This window comes from Panthera onca, chromosome B2, assembly GCF_046562875.1.
Source record: "Panthera onca isolate mPanOnc1 chromosome B2, mPanOnc1 haplotype 2, whole genome shotgun sequence".
NCBI classification, from domain to species: domain Eukaryota; kingdom Metazoa; phylum Chordata; class Mammalia; order Carnivora; family Felidae; genus Panthera; species Panthera onca.
Genome location: NC_138343.1, coordinates 111841606 through 111864240, shown reverse-complemented (window position 1 = coordinate 111864240; position 22635 = coordinate 111841606). Strand labels below are relative to the sequence as shown.

Below are 22635 nucleotides of genomic sequence, written 5' to 3'. Positions count from 1 at the left end.
TGTTATGACCATTTTTCTACCGACTCGTTCATGCTCACTTTTCTAATCTTCTCTGGAAATGCAGATACAATTCAGGCGTATTAGTCTGGCTGCTCTGTCCCCAATATGGCAGGCTGTATATGCCATGGTGCTTTTTCATCTTTTGCCTGGGATCACCTTACTCTCACATCAGCTACTGAACAAATATCTATTCATCTTTCAATCTATTCATCACCCATGCTCAAGGGTGTCTTTCTCTGTGAAACCTTTCCTGGTCCCTTTCCTATTTCCCCACAAGATACACTCTATGGAATTTTATTATACTTACATGTTTAGATGTTGGTTTTTCATGACTAGATGGTGACTTACTAGAGGTAAAAGTTGTGTATTACTAATCTTAAAATCTCCAAAGCATGATATAGCACTTGATTTACTGAGGAGTGTTATACAAATGCTCTTTTAGTGAAAGGAGCATTATTCCTTTTAACACAATGAATAACAAACTATGTGCTACATATTCCTGATTTTACCATGTATTATTACTGTGACTGAAAAAGTGTCTCCTCTAAATTAATGACCTGACACTGCTTCCTCCTTTCTAGTAAGCTGATGTGAGAGTAAGGTGATCCCAGGCAAAAGATGAAAAAGCACCATGGCATGTACAGCCTGCCATATTGGGGACAGAGCAGCCAGACTAATATGCCTGAATTGTATCTGCATTTCCAGAGAAGAATAGAAAAGTGAGCATGAACGAGTCAGTAGAAAAATGGTCATAACAGAGTAAGGAGTTTGGACTTTATTTTGTATAACGTGATGGCAAGTCAATTGGCAGGTAGTTTATGAAAAAAGCATGATGTAATCAGAAATATACTTTAGAGGGGCGCCTGGGTGGCGCAGTCGGTTAAGCGTCCGACTTCAGCCAGGTCACGATCTCGCGGTCCGTGAGTTCGAGCCCCGCATCGGGCTCTGGGCTGATGGCTCGGAGCCTGGAGCCTGTTTCCGCTTCTGTGTCTCCCTCTCTCTCTGCTCCTCCCCCGTTCATGCTCTGTCTCTCTCTGTCCCAAAAATAAAAAAATAAAAAAAAAAAACGTTGAAAAAAAAAAAAAAAGAAATATACTTTAGAAAAATCACATTCGTATCAGTTTGAAGGAAAGACTTTGGTGGGGGGCAAGATTAGGAAAAAGGTTGATTGGAAAGTGAAGAAGAAACACATATCTCTCTTTGGAATTTTCCTCAAATTATCCTGTAACAGAGCAGTGGATCTCATCTTTTCCATCTTGAAATCCCAACCATTATGAATATTTTTGGAAATGAAAAAAAAATATCCCCAACTTTTATTTTTTCCTCAGAGTAAATATAGCTGCAGAGGCAAGTACTCATGATAGTACCAAGAGAGTAGAATGTTTTTCCAGTCTTCCTATTTCAGATCCTTAAGGGGCAAGGAAGGAGTGAAACCTTCCATCTGCCATGTTTAGAAGAGCAAAACACAGTGAAGCCACTTAGAGGCTTGTAAGATGGTACCAGGTCTAAACTCTAGAGCTACCAATAGGACTCAATGCTGGAACTCTGACAGAGAGTTATAGCCATTTGGATCAAATTGTAGGAACAAAAAGGAAATATGAGCATTTGGTTTCCTGAAGACACATTTCTTAAATTAGTCTGAAGTCAGTTCTTGAAAAGTTTAGGAACTATTCCAAACTGTTGATTATTGGGATTTTTAGTCCTGGGTGAAACTGATTAGGCATTAATACCTAATAAGGGTTACTAAAAAGAAAACAGTCAAATTAACCACACTTAAAAATCATTCCTGTCCTCAATTTCCCCTCTTTATTCTCTACTAGAATTGTTATAAGAGAAATAAATCTTTAAAAATGCATTTAGTAAAATTAAAGAATGTTTTTGAAATGTTTTCAAAATGGGTGCTTCTCCATTTTTTCAATATGTTGGATATTTTTACAAAAACACTTTATCCCAATGAATACAAAAGGTTTATTCCTTGTTCCAATGTTGTGTTGGGGGATACTGTCTGAGAAGTAAGAAGGCTAGGTAGGAGGCAGTGAAGGAGATGCTTTGAACTTGAAAGAAACAGAATAGAGCTTTAATACTTACAGCTGTCCTCTTCTTCAGTTATACATTTCACAACATAACAGGCGTAGATGAACCCTGCCAGCTGAAACAAAACAAAGATGCTTTAGACAGGAAGCAAAGACAATGGTACTGGATCTCACTGGGTAGTGGCTTAATGGCAGGCAGTGTATAATTAGAGACAGTGTTCAAAAATGATGGTTTCTCATACTGAACCTTGACTCCAGTGTGGACTCTTGATTCAAGTGATGTCTATTTTCCTTATAAATAAATGCATTGCTCTCTTTTTCTCTGAACTGCATTTATGTGCAAGATTTGTTCATTGCCAGGCAATCTAAAACAAGTTATTTTAGGTACAGGGAAAAAAATTATGGTCATTTATTAAAGGAATAACATTTGCATTTGTGCCAATCAACTTCTAATTTACTTTCATTAGCCAAGAGCCTTAGATTCTAAAATTGGACTCTCACCGACTAACAGAAAAATGTTTTGAGGGAAAAAATATTAAGATTCAGTGGCATGTTGCATGGAAGAAAAACTCTTATTTAGACCTGTAACAGGAACCAGGGCACACCAAGCACAAGCAGGTTGACATGTTACACAAAGCGATGGAGTGGGTGCCTGTAGGTAAGATACGTCATGATGCACTGAATCCAGGATAGCACAAATCACATCATCCTTTCCGAAACATACTGCAAAAAGGTCCCTATGGTCAGAGAAGTCTTTGCTCACTGAAATTGTTAAGGAACGCCTCAAAGTTCTTTGATATCTATTCCCTCAGATTGAGTGGTTTTGTATTCCTTCGTATCAGTAGAATATTTATTTAGTGAAATTATGAATGCTGGTAAAAGTATGCAAAACTAATATAATCTCCTAACAGTGGAATTCCCCCCTCCCCATAATTCTGTTTGGGGGATTCCAGAAAGGATGGAACAGTGATGAAGATTATGCTCAATGATATTTCAGAAAAGCATTGATCTGGCTGAGAACTGACAGTATATGATAATATTTGGCATGGGGAAGGGAACATGAGGAAAGGCTGTGGTCTCCCATTAGGAAGCTAAGTCACAGGGCAAAAAGGAGCTGCTGGGAGGAGCCAAATGAAATTGTTTTTTCATTAGCTGACAGTGATCTTTCTGGAAGATGTGAGTGGAACACTTTAAGTCAGAGGGTATGCTGACAGGTATTTAATGAGCACAGTATTATCTGGAGAGAAAGAGGGGTCCGGTTAAAAAGGGACTTTAGAAAATCTCTAATTTGGATTTGAGGTAGAAAGGCATATTCTGGCAGACTCTAGCTCTATTCCAAAGCGAACTGGCATAGAATAAGACAGTGGTTATCCTGGCATAGAAGTAGTGACCCGCTTGGAGGAGGAATGGGTGAGGAAGAAGATCCCTGCAACATATTCTTCAAGGGCTTTTGTTTTCAAATGCTGGGTGAGAGGGGATGTATACCCCCTCTCTCCCCACCCCCAGATTTAGTATCTGAACCAGTACACATCATGGAGAGCTACAGAAGAATACCAATAACATATTAGCAGTAGTTTTCTTTTCTTTTCTTTTGTTTTCTTTTTTTTCTTTTCTTTTCTTTTCTTTTCTTTTCTTTTCTTTTCTTTTCTTTTCTTTCCTTTTCTTTTCTTTTCTTTTCTTTTCTTTTCTTTTCTTTTCTTTTCAAGCATAACTTAGAAAAATCATTGGGGTGCCTAGGTGGCTCAGTCGGTTGAGCATCTGACTCTTGACTTCAGCTTGGGTCATCATCTCATGTTTTGTGAGATTGAGCCCCCAGTCACACTCTGTGCTGACAGTGTGGAGCCTAGTTGTGACTCTCTATCTCTCTCTCTCTCTCTCAAAATAGATAACTAAACTTAAAAAAAAAAAAAGGAAAATCATCAAATCATCATTTTTCTCTTTAAATGGTATGTTGCAATGGGCAATAAAATAGTGGTAGTAAGAACTGTTTCCTTATATAATAGAATCATCAGGATCATCATTTTTATAGGCTTATTTTTAGAGTATAGGGTGGTATTAAGAACAGCTTTAGCATAGATTTTGATTGGACCAAACAAAATCACACAATTTGAACATTTTCATGGGTACTGAAAAAAAATAGACTATACTAACATTTCTTAATCTTTCATCCAACAGGATCCATGCAAATGCTCTTATCATTGAGTGAGCCAGTCCCATGGGTACTCTGTCACTAGTACTTGGATTTGACTGTGATGAGTTGAAAAGGCTATGGGTTTGGTTAAATCCCTTGGGTACTGCTTATATAGCTCCTTCCCTTCTTCCACAGGGAGTCCTTATCATCCTTGAATAAATTCTATCTATTTATCAATAGTTTATCTCTTCAGTTTTAAATACTTACTACTTGAATTATCTATAAAGCAACTTTTTCCTAGTCACAAACTTTTCTTTTGATCTTCACCCATCACTTATTACTTCTAAATGAAAATCTAGGTAAAGAGCATTGATAAATTCTGAGATCCAGGGCCAATAAATTTAAGCTTCTCATTAAAGTGTCACTAGATTCTAGATTATTAACTGTACTACTCTCCCAGAATGCAGCCAAGGCCCTGTATTCTGCTTACCAGTGATCTTTTAATTGTATTCAGTTGCATTCTTTAACTATCAGGGGAGCTCCTTTGATATAAAAGTAAATCCTGCTGCATTTCATTACAAAAGCTTGCTGATTAAGAGAACTTTAGCTTTTAAATTGGTCACCTCTAAATACAAATGGAAATTAGTTCCCCCCAAATTAATCAAGATTCATAAACCTCTGTTATCTTCCAATTTTCCTATACCATATAAATTTATAATTTAATTCTTACTCCATAGCAATTTAAAAAATTTACCTACAGAAAGGGACTTCAAATCATTTGTAACTCCAAATGCTTCCTATAATGTGCAATACCTATAATTGCTATGTGGGTTACAAAGACAAACTCAGCCAGAGTTTCTCAACCTTGGCACCATTGGCATTTGGGCTGGGAAATACTTTTATGTAAGATCTGTTGTGAATTATAGGATGCTTCTCCAGAAGCATCCTACAATCAATCCACTTGACAACTGAGAAAATCAAAAATGTCTGCAGACATTGCCATATGTCCCTTAAAGGATAAAATTGCCCCAAGTTAGAGCCACTGTTTTAGATAGTCTTCCCAGCAGGATCGAGGAAAACTCTGGGAAGATGTAAATTATGTTCAGGGAGGAGCAAACAGCTCCATTCAGAGGAGTTTGGGCAATGGGAAGGGAATAATGGTGCCCAAATCAGAGAACAATGACCCATGTTGTCAAAGTAGATCAGAGTACATGGAATTAAAAAAATTATTTGGGTGACCTGGGTGGCTCAGTCAGTTAAGCATCCGCCTTCAGCTCAGGTCCTGATCTTGCAGTTCATGAGTTTGAGCCCCACATCGGGCTGTGTGCTGACAGCTCAGAGCCTGGAGCCTGCTTTGGATTCTGTGTCTCCTCTCTCTGCCCCTCCCCTGTTCCCACTCTGTCTGTCTGTCTGTCTCTCTCTTAAAGATAAAATAAACATTAAAATTAAAAAATAAAATAAAATAAAATAATTTTATTTTGTTCTTTACTTAAATATAACTAGAATAACAATGAAAGATACCAGTGGTATTATACTAGGCAAACATACAATTATCCACTTATGTAAAACAAAACAAAACAAAACAAAACAAAACAAAACAAAATATTCCAGTTGTTTTAGTCTTTGGCATTCAAAGCAGAGCTAAGCCTAAATCTTTTTATTTTTATTCATCTTTTCACCTTGATACATCTAATATGATTTGTTCACTTCTAATTCACCTGATAGGGAATTCATATCATCTTGATATCATTACTGGTTGAAAGGAAATGATATTTTCTCTCTATAACTAATCAGATTAAAATTCTTTTTTGTATCTACAAACCAAATTATGATTGCATGTCCCAGAAATTCACTTAGAAGCTAATAGATAAGAGGAAACCAAAGCCTTTTGGTAAGTACTTAAAAAAAGATTCAATTGTAGTAATTGAAAATGTAACAACCTTAGTTTTTAAAATACTATCTTTTGGATTTCTCTTTCCAGGAAGTTGGAGTACACATAGTTGTCTCTAACCCTAGTCTCACTAAAAGTGCAACTGAAAAAAATAAGACATTTTATATATAACACACATAGGAAGATACTGAAAAGTGGAAAGAATGTGGACTCCTAGAAACGTTGAGACCCAAGGAAAAACATGGGAATGAGTTCCCTATTTTTCTTTCATCTCATATATACCAGATCTGGAGCTGAAGAAGCTCACAACTCAGAAATGCCAACAGGCACAGATCAAAAAGCCCCAGTAAAAGCCTACTTTCTCTAGCCAAATGACCAGGAAAAAGACAGCCTAGTAAGACATAATGTTAAGATGATAATAGCTCTTCTTTGGCCAACATCACAGAAAAAAACTGTAGTTCCATTCCCCAACCACAGGAACAAAGAGTGGGGGGGGGGGTGTCAAGACACCCCCCATCACCATGCTGCAGTGTCTGAGAAGTCAGGCAGAAAAGTTGGACTTGCATTTTTTTCAGAAAGGAGGAAGACCCTCTCCTTAGTGTTAGTTAGAGACCATGGGGGGAATCTAGCTTCCAACCTCACTCTGTAGTATGGAGGCACATCTCAGGTGGTGTCAGGGAGATCTAGTGGAGAATCAGAATTTTTACCAATGCTGAGAAGTAATGAGGGCAATCCTCTATCCCCATGGTGTCAGACAAAGGCACCTGAGAGCAGTAACAAGACATTGCTACCCACCCCCCCCCAACCTTGGAGATATTATTGAAGGCCAAGTGGGGGGCAGGAACTTCCACTGCCTCCCAGCCTTAATGAGAAGCCCTTCCCCTTCTGTGGTTTCAAAGGAAGATGAGTGGGGAACTGGACTTCTATCCCACTTGGAAGTGATGAGTGTTATCTCTCCTTCACCTGCCAAAGTGGTTTCAGAAGAAGCCGCCATCTAAAACAGGAGGTTTAAGAAAGGTCTAGAGTCTCATAATATAATACCCAAAATGCCCATGTTTCAATGTAAAAGTTCAACATGCTAATAAGGAAGATCTCAAGCTGAATGAAAAAAGGCAATCAGTTGCAGTTAACACAGAGCTGGATGATAGAGATGTTAGAATTATCTGACAAATATTTTAAAGTAGTTTTCATAAAAATGCTTCAACAAGCAATTTATGAACACATTTGAAATAAATTTAAAAAATAGTCTCAGCAAAGAAATAGAAGAACTAAAGAAGAACCAGATTGAAAATTTAGAGCTAAAAAAATTAAATAACAAAAACAAAACTGAACTACAGAATGGAGAAGACAAGAAGGAATCCATGAATTTGAATTCATAGAATAATAGAAATTATCCAATATGGACAAGAGAGAAAAAAGTAGATTGAAAAAAATGAACAGAGCCTCAGGGACCCTTGAAACTATAGTAAAACAGATGACATATGTGTCATTGGTGCCCTGAAATGAAAATAGAGCAGTACTAAAAAAGTACTAAAAAAATAGTGACTGAAAACTTCCTAAATTTGACAAATGATGTGAAATTACATATTCAAAAAGTTGAGTGAAGCCCAAACAGGGTAAGTCCAAAGAAATTCACACCAAGATACATGACAGTCAAAATTTGAAAAATCAGACACAAAAATCTTGAAAGCAGAAAGAGGGAAATATTTATGTACCCCAGTTTAAAAACCAGTTTGTGGGTTTCCTTTAAAACTAAACACACAACTACAATACAACCCAGCAATTGCACTCATGGCCATTTACCCCAAAGAAATGAAGACGTGTTCACACAAACAACTGTACACATGTTTATAGCAGCTTTATCCATAATAGACAAAAACTGGACACAACCCAGATGTCCTTAAGTAGGTGAGTAGTTAAAGAAACAGTGATATGTTCACATTATGGAATACTACTTAGCAATAAAAGGAAAGAACTATTGATATATATGCAGCTACCTGTATGAAAATCCATAGAATTATGCTGGATGAAGAAAGCCAATCCTAAAAGGTTATATAATATATAATGTCATTTATATTACATTCTTGGCATGACAAAATTATAGAAATTGAGAACAGATTAGTGGTTGCCAGGGATTAAGTTAGGTGGGAGTCACAGGTGGATGTGGTTGTAAAGAGGCATCACGATGGATCCTTATCTGATAGAAGTTCGGCAATCACCATCCTCTCAGTGATACTGTGCTATAGTTTGCAAGATGTTACCACTGGGGGAACCTGGGTAAAGGGTATACAGGATCTTTCTGCATTATTTCACAATTGCATGTGATCTACAATTATCTCACAGTGGAAAGTGTAATTTAAAAATACTGTATTTTAGGCAACCATTATTTATGTTAAAAACATTTATATTTTAATTTTTGAATTTGTAAATTTATGGAAACAAAATAGATATGCTTGTTTTCTTCAGTACAAAGACATATTTTAATTTTTTTTTTTAACATTTATTTATTTTTGAGACAGAGAGAGACAGAGCATGAACGGGGGAGGGTCACAGAGAGAGGGAGACACAGAATCTGAAACAGGCTCCAGGCTCTGAGCTGTCAGCACAGAGCCCGACGCGGGGCTCGAACCCATGGACCGTGAGATCATCACCTGAGCCGAAGTCGGACGCTCAACCGACCGAGCCACCCAGGCGCCCCCAAAGACATATTTTAATTCTGAGCTCTTAGACCAACACAGAAGTCTACAATAGTTTTTGATGTTGATACAATATAGAATCACTATTTGACACTCTTTTTTGACTGGGGTTGGAGGTGAGGGGTAGCAAACACTACTTTCTTATCTGCAATTATCTCTTTCTCAAATAAATTAGTTTTATGTTTCATTTAAACGAAGTCATCTACTTTTGTTCTCAGTTCATAATTCAGATGCTATAAGCCCATGTTTTTTGTAATATGAATTTGAACAGAAGGATATTATGCCCTCACAAAATATACTTTTAAGTTGCAAATGATTTTACTTGCTCTTTTGTACCTTGCTCCATTTACATAATTTGAGATTGCTTCAGCAAAGGATTCTAATATGATTATATCAGTATTATTAATGAAGGTCTTTTATATGAAATATATTTTATGTGGGCTGGTGTATCATCTATCTTGTCCACCAGACGATTCTTATCCCATACTATTCCACTGACTGGACTGTTAGAAAGCATGTCGCGAATTTTCTTTGCTATGGATAATCCAGGTGCAGTTATCAACCTACAATAACTCATAGAGGATTGCCTTTAGGGCTATTGTGAATGTTCACAGCCTACTGAGTCAGAAAAGCTTTTCAGAGGATCAGAAACATATCTTAATACCAGCCTTTAGGTATTGTGCCGCATCATCAAGCATGACTGTATTAAACACTGTTTAAAAGATTAAATAAAAGTAGACGTACATGCAAACTGGTATTATCTCCTTAAGACTGGGAAATGGACTGAACCAAATGCCAACACTGGCTTACCCAATAACTCCCATTATAAACTGGCCTCTGGAGATTGGTAGATTTCTTCAGACCAAACTTACCAAAAGTTATCTGAGTTCAGATGAGACTAATGTGTGAGTAAAGTTGGCAGAGCAAAAGATATTCAGGTAGGGTAAAAGACAGCTAATAAAATTCAAATGTTGTGATGGTTAATACCTCTTTTGGAGTTTAACAAATTAGTTTAAAAACTGTATTGAGAGCAGCAGTTCAATCGTTCTATACATTTGCCAGTTGGGAGGTGTTCAAAGAAATGCTCATCTACTGCAATAGAGCTGCCACAAGATGCCTTCCTTTTTGAGGTAGGAGCCATAATGAAAGCACTTAACCAAATCCACTCACTGAAAATGACTGGCATTATGCTGTTACACCTAAAACCAATACAATGTAATATGTTAATTATATCTCACTAAAAAAAGAAAATGGGAAATGCAAAAAGCAACCTATCAACAACACCCTACTAATTTAATAGTAAAACTGAATTTAAGATTATATAATGTATTAGGGACTGCGATTTATTATAATGTAACATTTGGGAAAGAAAGTGCAGTTTTAAAATGTTCTGCAAAATATAAATAATTAATATTTTCCAGCAAAAAATTTGAAGAAATAGCACATAATTCCTTTCTGATAAAACGATTCAAATAGCATACTGTTTGCTCAGAGATAATCGGGAACTTAAAGCAAAATTAATGATACAAATAAGGCATATGCAGAAATAAGTTAGTTCAACTTAGGTATGTCAACAATAGACAAGGCTAATAATGTTCACCGCATTTCATTGAAAGGAGCATGCTGTCCCTGGTGATGATGGGGATACAAGGCCAGATTCTTCTGAAAACAGGATAATTATATTGGAATACTAGTTGCAAAAATAACCTATATTTTAAAAAGGTGCAAAAACTATGTTAACATTCTTTTTTCTTTTTTAGAGGTGCTAGATTAGAAGGAAAATGTAGAACATGTAATGCACTGGGTCCTGCAGCACATACTACAACACTATATTTCAAGAAGTCATTAATGAGATGACATCATGAGAATATGTATGTGTATATATATAATATGCATGGAGACTATACACTGGATCTGTGTCTGATTAAAGACCTGGACTCTGAAAAGAGCAATGATGAAGAGATCAGTTTAAAACTGAGAGCCGGTTCCAATGGGCACCCTTTAGGCCTCTCACCTAAAGTCCTGTTCTGCAGGACATTTAAAAATTCTTGAGGAAGGACAACTGTGACCCAATGATCAAGTTTTGTAATTATATGGAGGATGCCTATACAAGTAGTATGGTCCTAGGTTACCTGAAGAAAATTACTGTGTCTAAAACAAAGGAGGCAAATAGCCCCACTTCCTTCTGATCTTGTCCATCAAAATGCTGACAGTGTTCAATGTTGATACCATAAATGAAGAGAGATGCCCAATGGAATTGTAACCACACTGTGAAGGGAGGCAGAGAAATGAGACAGGATGAGAAAACTTCCTGGATCATAGAAAGTTCTCAATAAACTTTGTGGTGATGATGATGATGATGATGACGACGACTACAACAGTGACAACGATGACGATGACGATAGTGAAAGAGAATTCCCCATGCAGACTGATGTCTGCCTGCTTCCTGGAGACATCATTAAGGACCAGATAACCTCTGTGATCACTTCACTCAGAGATTTTAGAAAAGAAGTAATGAGTAAATCATCATTGTTTAGAAATAAGAATTTGGAAATCACAAGTGCATTCAGATGTTTCCTGTGCAAATAAGCTGTTAAATTAGCATTTGTCAAAGGGCAAAGTGAACACACCCACCCATGATAGGTTTGCAAATATTCTGTATTTTTCATCGTTAAAGTAACTGTGATGAAATATAGTGGATCATTTAATGTTTGGGGGATGGTGAATAAAAACTTATCTTTGGTTTCTAAGATTCTGTCTTGTCCACATTTCTCAGGGAATCTGGGGTCATAGAGGATAATGCAGATGTATGTGGGCACAAGGCTTCTGTCTGGGTAAAAGTCACTCCTTCCAATTTCTTCTGAGGATACTAATTAGACTAGATCCCACTAGAGGCCTTTCTGGTATTGACCCAGTTGTCATCTCCCAGCTAGGAGGTAACTTCCATTTAAGTATTTCTTTACAGAAACAGGGGCTGAGTCAAGAAATATAACAGAATCATAAATCTCATTAGACAAACTACAAATCTGACCTCAGACTCCTTGCCAGACTATGGATGTTTTGGCATGGGCAACTGGGATATCCCCATGGCTTGGAAGCCAATGCTATACTCTCATAGTATGTGAGAAATACTTGGCCCACAATGATTGGCTATGTGGTGGGATATAAGAAAGAGTCAATGTTACCTAATTTTAATGAATCTTCATAAGGCTTTTTTTTCTTATGGAAAATAATGAATGTCGGGAGAAATTGCTAAATGACAAACTCACCATTATCAAAAATGAGTTATTGGTTTGCATTATAGAAAAATGGTGTCAACAAGGATAGAGCTTTCACTGTACTGAGAAAGGAAAAAAATCTAAAAAGAAAACATCAGAACATACCAGCTAAAGAGAAAAGTTGCTTCAAAATGTTATAGTAAACTTAGATGTATTATTTGGGTTTTGAAAATACAGTTCAAAAGGAAACTTAGAGCAATTGGTCCATTTACCATGACATCTGTGGGAATAAGCTGTGTGCTGTATGAAAAGGTATTTTATGTAGCATTCAATGAAGCTTGCTTCTGAAGCAAAGTTCTGGCTGCAATATGAGGCAGGGGAAGATGAATAGGAGTGAAGGTAGTAACAGAAAAAGAACCCCAAGGGGAATAAGATGTAGATTGGGGAAGACACAAATTTGAAGACCAGTTTTTTCCCAAAGCAATTTTAAAAGGCACAAAACCGAATCGAAGTGTCACTTTTTAAGGACCTGTCAACCCTATCCGTGTGAGCAGTATAATCCAGTTGGATTGAATAACTTTGGATTCAGAACTTGGCTAAGATTGCTGTTCTTCATTGACCTCTTTTTCCTTTACATCTGAGTTACCTTCTTTTCAACATAAATTCTAGGTTGTCTTCTTTCTACACAACTCCTAGGCAATATGAAGGTGCAAGACACTGTGTCAACTACCTCAGAATTAAAGAATTTCATTAATTACTAGTTACACGATTATTACCATTTGGGAATATATAAACTAGAAAAACTGTTAGTGTATTTCTGTACTTCATTTTTTAATTTTTCAGTGTTTAAACCTCAAAACAACTAATCATCCAACTAACCCCTTATATCCTGGGAAGTAGGAAAGGAAAGGCTAGTGACTTCTAGCATTGTTGGAATCCTTGCTATAGTCTGGGTATATGCTAACATCTTTACAGCTATTGTCCAATCCATTCTTTCCAGAACCAAGGAGAGAGTCTTATCCATGATTTATAAATGAGAAAACTGGGGCTAGAGAAATTAATTGATGTCCCCAAATTAAGAGATAGTCAGAAGAGGACTTGAATTCATGTCTACATGAATCTTATATTTTTCACTCTCCAAAAGGCAAAACTGACAACATTCTCAAGTGAAGGGAACATAAGATTCTAAGAATCAGAGTGAATTCACATGCAGAAAAAAATTCCCAAAATTAAGTTCGTCTCATTTTCCAAGTTGGAAATTTGGATACAGAGGATAGTACTGAGCTTCGGATTGGCAGATCTTGGAAATTAGAAAGAAACAAACTGGCTGAGCTATCAAACCACAGAAGGGTTTAATGCCACTCATGGGAAACCTGTAGTATGCTGGAGAACTGGAGTGTTCCTCCCACTCATTTAATTACCATTTCAGTTCTCTTTCAGTGGTTCCAACTCATCATAATTTTATAGTCCTCCTCTGAATTGTTTATATATGTTTCTACACAGAAGCCCAGAATGGGCTTCTTATATCAGAAGTATATTGGTGAGCCACTAATTACCTTCAGTTTACTGCTGGTGATACTATGAATAAAGCTTCCCTAAACATTTTCTACAGATCTTTTATGAACGTGTCTTTTTAATTTCTCTTAAAGAAATACCTACTAGTGGAATTTCTGAGTCTTTGCAGACTAGACTGGCTAGCTAGAAGTGGTCTGAGTTTCTGGAAATAATTAGCAAAAAGACTAAACAGTGGCTTCTTCAAGAATATAGATTCTATTATGCAAATTTTAGTCTTATTTTTAATTTTTTGGTATGTTGGTACAGCGTGATCATCCACCCAACATCTCATTATACTTGAAACATTAGTAAAGTCTTGCTATGCATTCTTATATGAATATTGCTTTGGGGAACTGAAGGAATCAAGGTGACAATATAAAAAAATGAGATGTAAAGGGATAATTGAGAATTTAGTTGAAAGGGTGAAGTTAAGGGCATCAATAAAGGCCCCCAAATTCCCAATGATATTGCAGAATACATTGTGTATGGGATGGGAGTCTGGGCTTTCTTTTAAGAAAGAATAAAGAATAAATTGATCCCAGTAGATTGGAAGGCTTTCACTGGAAAATGAATAAGCATTTTGCCCTACACTTAGTAGGCTCTCAAAAATTAATGAGTTCCTATTTCCATCTAGTTCCAGTCTTGTATCTTGGAATAACTCATTTATTTTTGTTTTTGTTTTGGTTTTTTAAAGTTTATTTATTTTGAGAAAGACAGCATGAGTGGGGAAAGGGCAGAGAGAGAGAGAGACAGAGACAGAGAAAGAGAGAGAGAGGAAGAGATAGAGAATCCAAAGGAGGCTCCGCACTGTCAGCACAGAGCTTGATGTGGCACTCGAACTGTGAACAGTGAGATCATGCTTGACCTGAGCTGAAACCAAGATTCAGCTGACTGATTAACTGACTGAGCCACTCAGGTGCCCCTTGGAATAACTCATTTATGTCCTTATACTTTAGGATTTCATGATTAAGTAGTGATAGGAAGATATGTTTCATATACTTTACAGGCCAATGTGAAGATAACAATGTGAAATCATAACTATGAACATACTTTCAGCTTCTAGGAGAAACGTCATATATTTAATCATTCTCCTCATCTCTAAATGTTCGTCAGACTCACACTCTATTTCGCCATCCCCTCAAGAAGGAAGATGGTCTTTTATTTCTTTTTTGTTGCTAGCCTGTACTAATTCATCTCAAGTGGATGCTGTTTCTTTCTTTTTTCTTTTCTTCTTCTTCTTCTTCTTCTTCTTCTTCTTTAACTTTAAGGGTGTACAAGTTGAGAACTATTGGCTAAACTAGAATTTTTATAAAAACATCTTCTAAAATTGAAGTGGGATTTAGAATTGTCTCCCTTCCAATTTAAAAGTCCTTTAAAAGATATTTACTTATTCTTTATTAGTAAATTTCATTCATATTTTTGAGCTCTAACTTTTCCTCAATTTATGTCAAATGAATTCTATCCAGATTATCAGTTCTTATTTTCTCCCTCTAATATGTCATTAACGTTTTCTAATTATACACTTGTCAAAAATTATCAAGGAGAGTACAGCAGTGATGACTTCATTAAAGAAGCAAGAAGAGGGAACAAAAGAGAAGGAAAAAGATTTGACAAGTTTTTAAAGATATGAAAAACAAACAAAATTTGTTGAGAATGGCCCCCATGCAGGGATTATTTTTTTAATTTATAATTTTAAAATTGTGATCCAGATGCTGTGAGAACCAAGTTTTCATTCTTTTAACTCAGCATACTCGTATTTACACGAACTTGTAGTTTTTTCCTGCACTCCAGGAAAATGTGTTCCATTTCATTATTTTTTTATTACACTTAAAAAGAAACGAAAAGCATACTCTTCATAACCATAGCATCAGAAATTAGAGGGAGAGAAAGCTGTCTGCTTTCTTTCTTGTCTTTAAAGATACTGCCTAAATTTATGAGCTGTTCTCCCAGAAAAGTGAGGCTTGATGACAATCTATCTCCTTACTTTACCTTAATGACTTCAAAATTGTTGAAATTTCATTACTGAATGTCATCACTGGGCACATGTGTATGTGTGTGTCAGCATGTGTGTGTGCAAATGTGGGTTTTAAGAGAGAAGGAAATACTAAGTAAGAGAGTACATTCTGTTTATTTTTATGATCTTGTGTGAAGATTGATTGAGTTCTTCTAATATTAGCCCAGTCTGGTTCTGCAGATCAATTTTCTAAAATTAAGACCGTTGAAGAGATATTTTTTCTATACTTAACTTCCCCCTCCACCTCAGAAGTCCCGTCTAGAATTTGTATAATTCCTTCTAAATCTCTTTCTTCAGAGAGCTGATCCCCAACTACTTGCAACTTCACTGTTCTGGTCATTTATCATGTTCAATCTTTACAGCTTCCCGAAAAGCAAATAGAATTTGCAGTTCCTCATCTCTGATGAACATATTCAATCTGTGAGTCTTAGTGAATAATAGTAATTAACACTTATATGGTACTCATTCTGTGCCAGACACTGTTCATGCCTTAAGTCTTTAACTCCTCATGCCTTATGAGGTAGCTATAATTATTATACCCTCCTTATAGATGAAGAATTTGAGCTACAGAGAAGTTCAGTGACTTCTTTGAAGTCACCTTGCAGTTAGTAGTAGAGCTAGGATTCAAACCCAGGCTGGCTGGTTCCAGAATCCATGGTCATTACAAGACTGTGCCATCAACTCAGCCCAGGACCCAAAAGGCTGCATTCTCCCTGGCACTATGGATTTTTAGAATACCCACCTCATGGACTAAACTTTCTCTCTTGAAATATAGCTGTTCAGGAAAATAAACATAAAGAAATATCAACAGCATAACTTTCTTTCTGGGCTGTAACATTATTTATTTATTAAAACCCTGTACGGAAAATACATTCTCTTAAATTTAAATTTTGAGGCAATTGAAAAAAATATGCCCAGATGACAGTATATTTCCTTGACTACACTTTATTTTGCAGAGGTAACAGTTTCAGGCTCATATCAACTATTTCTATTTACTATTGACCTTTAATGGGACACCTAGGCTTTTCACCTAAATTGTACATCTACGAGGAAGATGAAATAAACTACAACAAAGACGAAATATAGATACCTAATATAAAAAAGGAACTTTTAATTTCCCAAAAGGTAAAATAACCACTTGGCACAAAAATACATAAATAATTGTTAATAAGGAATGTCTAGAGTTTGAAACTTGATACTCTAGTTATTATTGGAGAAATAAAAAAATATAAACCACAGTTTATCTCTTAGAAAATATAGTATAATAGACAGGAGTCATAAAATAGAGATGGAGAATAACATATGTAGGCTGTATTAGAAGTGAAATATAAAGCTATTGTAGAAATAAAAGGCACAGCCCACCCTCAGGAGTTTACGCTACTTGGGAAGGCAAGGGAACACACACACACACACACACACACACACGCACACACACACACACACACACACACACACACACGCCCCTCACATACTAGATCTAATAATTTCTTATAGTATGGACTGAGTGTGTAACCGAGATCTCTGGATATTGTTTCAGAGCAGAAAATCCTCAAAACCAAACTACAAGTGGATTCAGGAGGATGAGGTTTGATTTTTCTCTTCTGCTAGAGGAGCTAGCGTCAATCAAAAGGAGCAGAGTATTGAAGCTGGCACAGCAAATGGAGCATTCTCACATTATGGAATCCTCCTAGGCGAGGCCACTTCAAATTTCTGTTTTGGTCCCCTCGGCCCCGACTCTTTAGATGCTATTGGTACTTTAGGAGCTTGACCTCTGTAAGGGAACAGAAATGTTCGGGATAGTAAAAGAAAAAAAAAATCTTTATTTCAATTAAACCAGTGTCAAGAGGGTTCTGAAGCTGCCCAGTGCAATAACCCTGACTGATACAGTTCGGTTCCTCATAGTGTTATCACAGCTAAGATGGCAGGGTCACTGCTCAAGTTGAATGAGAGATTGAAGCCATAGGCATTTTCCTGCTTCGGAGATAACGTTCTCTTTATGTTCACGTGGAATTACAATACATTTTTCATGATAAACTGAAGCTTCACCTGTATACAACTACATCCTAGTCAGAGAGCTCTTGGGGGAAAATGAAATGGGATTAAACAAATAATGTAATGTTTTCTGGATGGTCAAAATTTGCTGAATAATTCAGAACTTGAATATATTGTTTGGAGATGACCTCGATTTATATTGTCAGTTTTTAATCTGTCCTATATCAACTTCCTAGTTAAAACAATTAATCCAATGGGTGAAAACTGAAGTTCCTTTGAGGAGATTAAGGGCTGGTTTTATCCCAAGATAGCTGCAAAGGAAGGTTCAGAATGATTTGGCCCAATGAGCCTCCTGGGAGAGGGGCAGATGCAGAACTCACTTCTGAGTTCCATTTTTGCCTGTCTCAAGAATTTCCTGAATACCTGTTCTTGCCTTTACTACTCAGTCCATTGGATACTTAATATTCCAATATCCTGTAGTTAGAAGAGATGAAGGAGTTTCCTTCATGGAAGTAAAGGATGTACTTGAATTATTTGATTATCAAATGTTGACCGAGCCCCTTCCATCTGCTGTGTCTAAGCATAGTGGGAGTACAAAGGGTTGAGCGTCAGGAAATCAAACCTTTCTCCTTCTCTCCTCTCTAGAATTGGAGACAGAACTTTTAAAATTATCACCAGATTTCTTGGCAGTATCTCTGGAGCTCCATATTGTGCTTCCAACTACCCACCAGGCATCTCCCCTTCAGTGTCTTAGTAGGTATCGCAAACTTTCCATGTTAAAACTAAACTGCTCTTCTCCTGAATACTTGAGTGTACCCAAAGCCTTTATGTTTCAGGCAATGACAATGCTATTCTTCCAGGTGTTAAATCCTAAACCCACGGATTCATCCATGGTCCTTTCTCCTGCCACAGAACCAATCTGTCAGGAGATGCTGTAGGATTGCCTTCAAAGGATATCCAGAATCTGACCACTTTTAACCACAGTGGTCTCTCAGATACAAGCTGCCATTTTTCTCAGCTGGGTTTACTGCAACAGCCTCCTAACTCATCCCTTCCAACCCTGCTTCCAACCATTTCTGCTGCACCTATAATCTACTAGCAACACAGCAGCCAGAAGGATCATTTAAGAATGCAAATTAGATTCTTTGTTCAAACCATCTTTGGCTTTCCAGTTTACTAAGAGTAAAGGTCAAAGTCTTTACAGTGGATCCCAATTATGACATAATCTGTCCCCCGCACCCCACCGCCATTACCTCTCTGACCTGATCCTGACCTCTTGCTTTTTTTGATGACTCTTCTCTAGCCACCACGAGCTTTCTTGCTATTACTTGAACAAACAGACCCATGGCAGCCTTTAAGTACTGGATATTTTCTCTATACCTCTTTCCAGTTTTGTTCAAAAGTCACCTTCTTAATGAGGCTTATTTTGACTACTCTATTTCAAACTGCTCTTTCCTCGGCACTCTCAATACCTCTCACCATCGTCTGTTATTTTTCCATAGTCCTTTTTATTCCATTTCTGAAGTTAATTGGTTGATCTTGGTTATGTTGGTACTAGTAATCTGCATAAAAATTGCTGGGTCTTTAACACAGAGAACAAACTGAGGGTTGCTGTAGGGGAGGAGGATAGGGGGATGGGCTACATGGGTGATGGGCATTAAGGAGGGCACTTGTTGGGATGAGCACTGGGTGTTATATGTAAGTGATGAATCACTGGGTTCTACTGAATCAAATACTACATTGTATGTTAAGTAACTTGAGTTTAAATAAATAAATTTAATTAAAAAATTGCTGGGTCTTTTCTCTTTTGGGGAAACAATATAAATTATGATTTGGTTCTGGTAGTCTACTTAGAGAAAACTCTGCAAGATTTCTTCCAAATTCAAACTTCCATCCAACTTTGTTCATCCTGAAGGCCTAGGATCCTGCTTCTATGCTAGTCTTCATCCTCCATAGTTGATTCCTGAACTACAGCTTAGATGCTGCATCTCCTGCTTCCTTTCTCATCCATTACATTTACCTCCACTTCCACCTCTACCCTTAAATGTTCCCATTCTACTGTTGTTTTCCCCTCCAGAACCCAAACCACAAAATCTTTTTAAGCCTTCTGTTGACCTCTCTTTCTCTCCCTCTTTCACTCTCCCCTCTGCCCCTTCCCACTTACAGGCAGGTTTTTATTTAAAAAATTTTCAATGATTATTTATTTTTGAGAGAGAGAGAGAGAGAGAGAGAGAGAGAGAGAGAGAGAGAGCTTGAGTTGGGGAGGGGTAGAGAGAGAGGGAGACACAGAATCTGAAGCAGGCTCCAGGCTCTGAGCTCTCAGCGCAGGGCCCGATGCAGGGCTCCAACTCATGAACTGTAGGATCATGACCTGAGCCAAAGTTGGAAACTTAACCAAGTTAGTGAGTCACCCAGGCACCCTTTTAGCTAGGCTTTTGGAAGAATCATTCTACACATCTCTTCATATGTCTTTCATTCCATAACCCACAGTGATCAGGTTTCCATTTTTTCCTCTCCATTAAATCACTGAGATGATATCCAGTGACATTCAGGATGCTAAGTGCATGCACAGTATTTAGACCTTACTTTACTTGGCTTAGCTTTAGTCTAATACTGTTGAAAAACCCCCAGAGTCTTAAAATTCTCATGACCCTCAGCTTCAGTGACAAGAGTTTCTTTTTTCCCATCTTTTAATACATTTCAGTCTCCTTTCTGGGTTCTTTTTCTTTTAACAGAACACTAAGTAATTATGATTACACAGTTGTCTCCTGGCCCCTCCTCACTGGACACTTCACATACTTCTATAATCACTCTCACAGGTACACTGTCTACGTGCAAGTTCACATCTGCTGCCCAGGTCTTATAGACTCTGACGTGCAGCTTGTCTATGGGCATCACCACTTGGGTGAGATGGGAGTTTGTCAAATGCACCCTGTGCAGCACCAAGTCCTCCTTGCTCTCATGTCTGGTTCTCCTCTCTTTCTCCCTTTCTCAGTCAGCCCAAGATTATCAGCCCAGAGATTATCATTGACACTTGCACCCTTGCCTCCAACCTACTAAGCCCTGTTTCTACTTATTAAGGATCTATAAACTCGGTTCTTGTTTTTCCAAGCACACTGCCACTGCTTTAGCCTGGGACCTCACCATTTCATGCACAGTGGACTGTAATAGGTTGCCGATTCATTTTCCACAGTGTTGCCAGAGTGTTCTTTCTAAAAATGCAATCCAATCTTATCATGTCAGTCTTCTTTTTAAAAAAGTCCTTCACATTCCTTCAGGACAAAATTCAAACTCTTTCACCTGGCTGTATTTCAAGATTTGCCTCCTGCCTGTCACACAACTTTATTTCCATTGCAGTCACACTCAGAGTTGTTCATAAATGCCCTTATAATAACTCTCCAACACCTAACAGCTCTTGCCCCTCTCTTGCTCCTTCTACTTGAAAGGGAACAACCACATTCACCTTGAGAACTCTGTTGAAAACTCAGCTTAGATATCATCTCCTCAGTCTTTATTTGGGGTCCTTACTGAGACCAACTCTTCTTTTTAAAATTTGGTTTAAATTTCACTAAGTTCAAAATTAAGCTATATTACTTATATATTACTAAATTATTATATATTATATAATATATTATATTATAGTATATTATATAATATAGTATATTATATATTATAGTATATTATAGTATATTATAGTATATTATATAATATAGTATATTATATATTACTAAAAAATAATTGCTAGAAAGAAAAATAGAAATTACTCATAATTCTGCCATTTACTTAATCTCTGTTAACATACTTATCTATCCTACCTATCCAATAAAATGTATGTATAATATTCATATAAACCACATTTTCTCAAAAAATGTTAAACACCATCATATCGTATAGGCTGTTTTTTCTCTCAGCAAAATCTTGTGAAAATCTTTCCATGATGATAAATAGAGACCTCGATTATTTTTAAATGTTTACTTATAGTCCATTATATAGATGGAGGATAATTTACTCAGTCCCCTATTATTTTCAGGTAGCTTCAATTTTTTTAATTAAAGATCCTATTAAAACATACATATTGGTTCAATTATCAAATTATTTCTTTAGGACATATTCAGAATGGCACTGCTGCATAATGGACACTAACACATTTCATAGACTTTGCTAACTTTCACTTAATCCTTCTATAAACAATTTCAAACTGTATTTTAAAGATAGTCTAAACTATGGGGCACCTGGGTGGCTTGGTTGGTTGAGTGTCCAACTTCAGCTCAGGTCATGATCTCACAGTTCGTGGGTTCAAGCCCCGCATCAGGCTTGCTGCTGTCAGCACAGAGCCCACTTTGGATCCTCTGTCCTCCTCTCTCTCAGCCCCTCTCCCCTTCTCTGGTTTTCTCTTGCTCTCAAAAACAAACATTGAAAAATAAATAAATAACTAAATATGGTCTCAACTAGATAAAACACACAACACTTTTTAACCTACTTCAAAGGCATAGGTTCTCCAAAATGCCTTGTGTGAAGAAACTGCCTTAGACAACATATATTCTTCTCTTAGTTCTTGATGAAACTAGAAACAAGGGCTGTTGGACTGGTCAAGATGCCCATGGAATCAGGATCTTTAGGGGAGTCATCAGAGGTTCTGAGAAGGTTTAAAAACAGAGACTTGGAATTTTCAGTAGCTGTTAACTAATGGTGAAAAGAGCCATTCCTAGATTTCCTCTTGTTCCTTTTTCTTCACAACTTAATAGGTCTCCTGATGTGGCAAAAGTAAGCTCTTGATATTTTTAAATATTATTTAAATAAAAGGGACAGTATAGTCTATGCTTTGAAAGAAAGCCTTAGTGAGGGCATCAGATAAAATACAAGTGAGAATCATTGAGCTAATGCACCAATCAATCCTCTGGAGGCTTCATAGTCTCTTAAGTAGCCTCTGGTGAACGTAACACAGTGAGATGGTAAGAGGTGCAGTACTGTATCAGAGAACAGTTAACAAGACAAGACAGACTTTAGGTAGTAAAGAGAAAAGGGGGAAAAAAGAGAAGAAGGAAGATTAAAATGTGTAAATTACACAACGAAATTTTGAAGTCGGTGACATTCAGAGGCGGTTAA

The 22635-nt window shown here is 37.0% G+C and overlaps 1 protein-coding gene across 5 annotated transcripts in view; it reads right to left on the bottom strand.

The window, feature by feature from the left end:
- The window catches only part of NKAIN2 (sodium/potassium transporting ATPase interacting 2), a 996342-nt gene that overhangs the window by 24785 nt on the left and 948922 nt on the right, over positions 1-22635 (bottom strand). For all 5 annotated transcript variants that reach the window (XR_009605258.3, XR_009605256.3, XR_009605257.3 and 2 more), the window contains one exon: positions 2089-2149. Coding sequence is in view for 2 of the 5 variants with exons in the window: in XM_060616558.3 (XP_060472541.1) it covers positions 2089-2149 (61 nt within the window). In the remaining 3 variants the exon portion in view is untranslated. The remainder of the gene's footprint in view (positions 1-2088; positions 2150-22635) is intronic.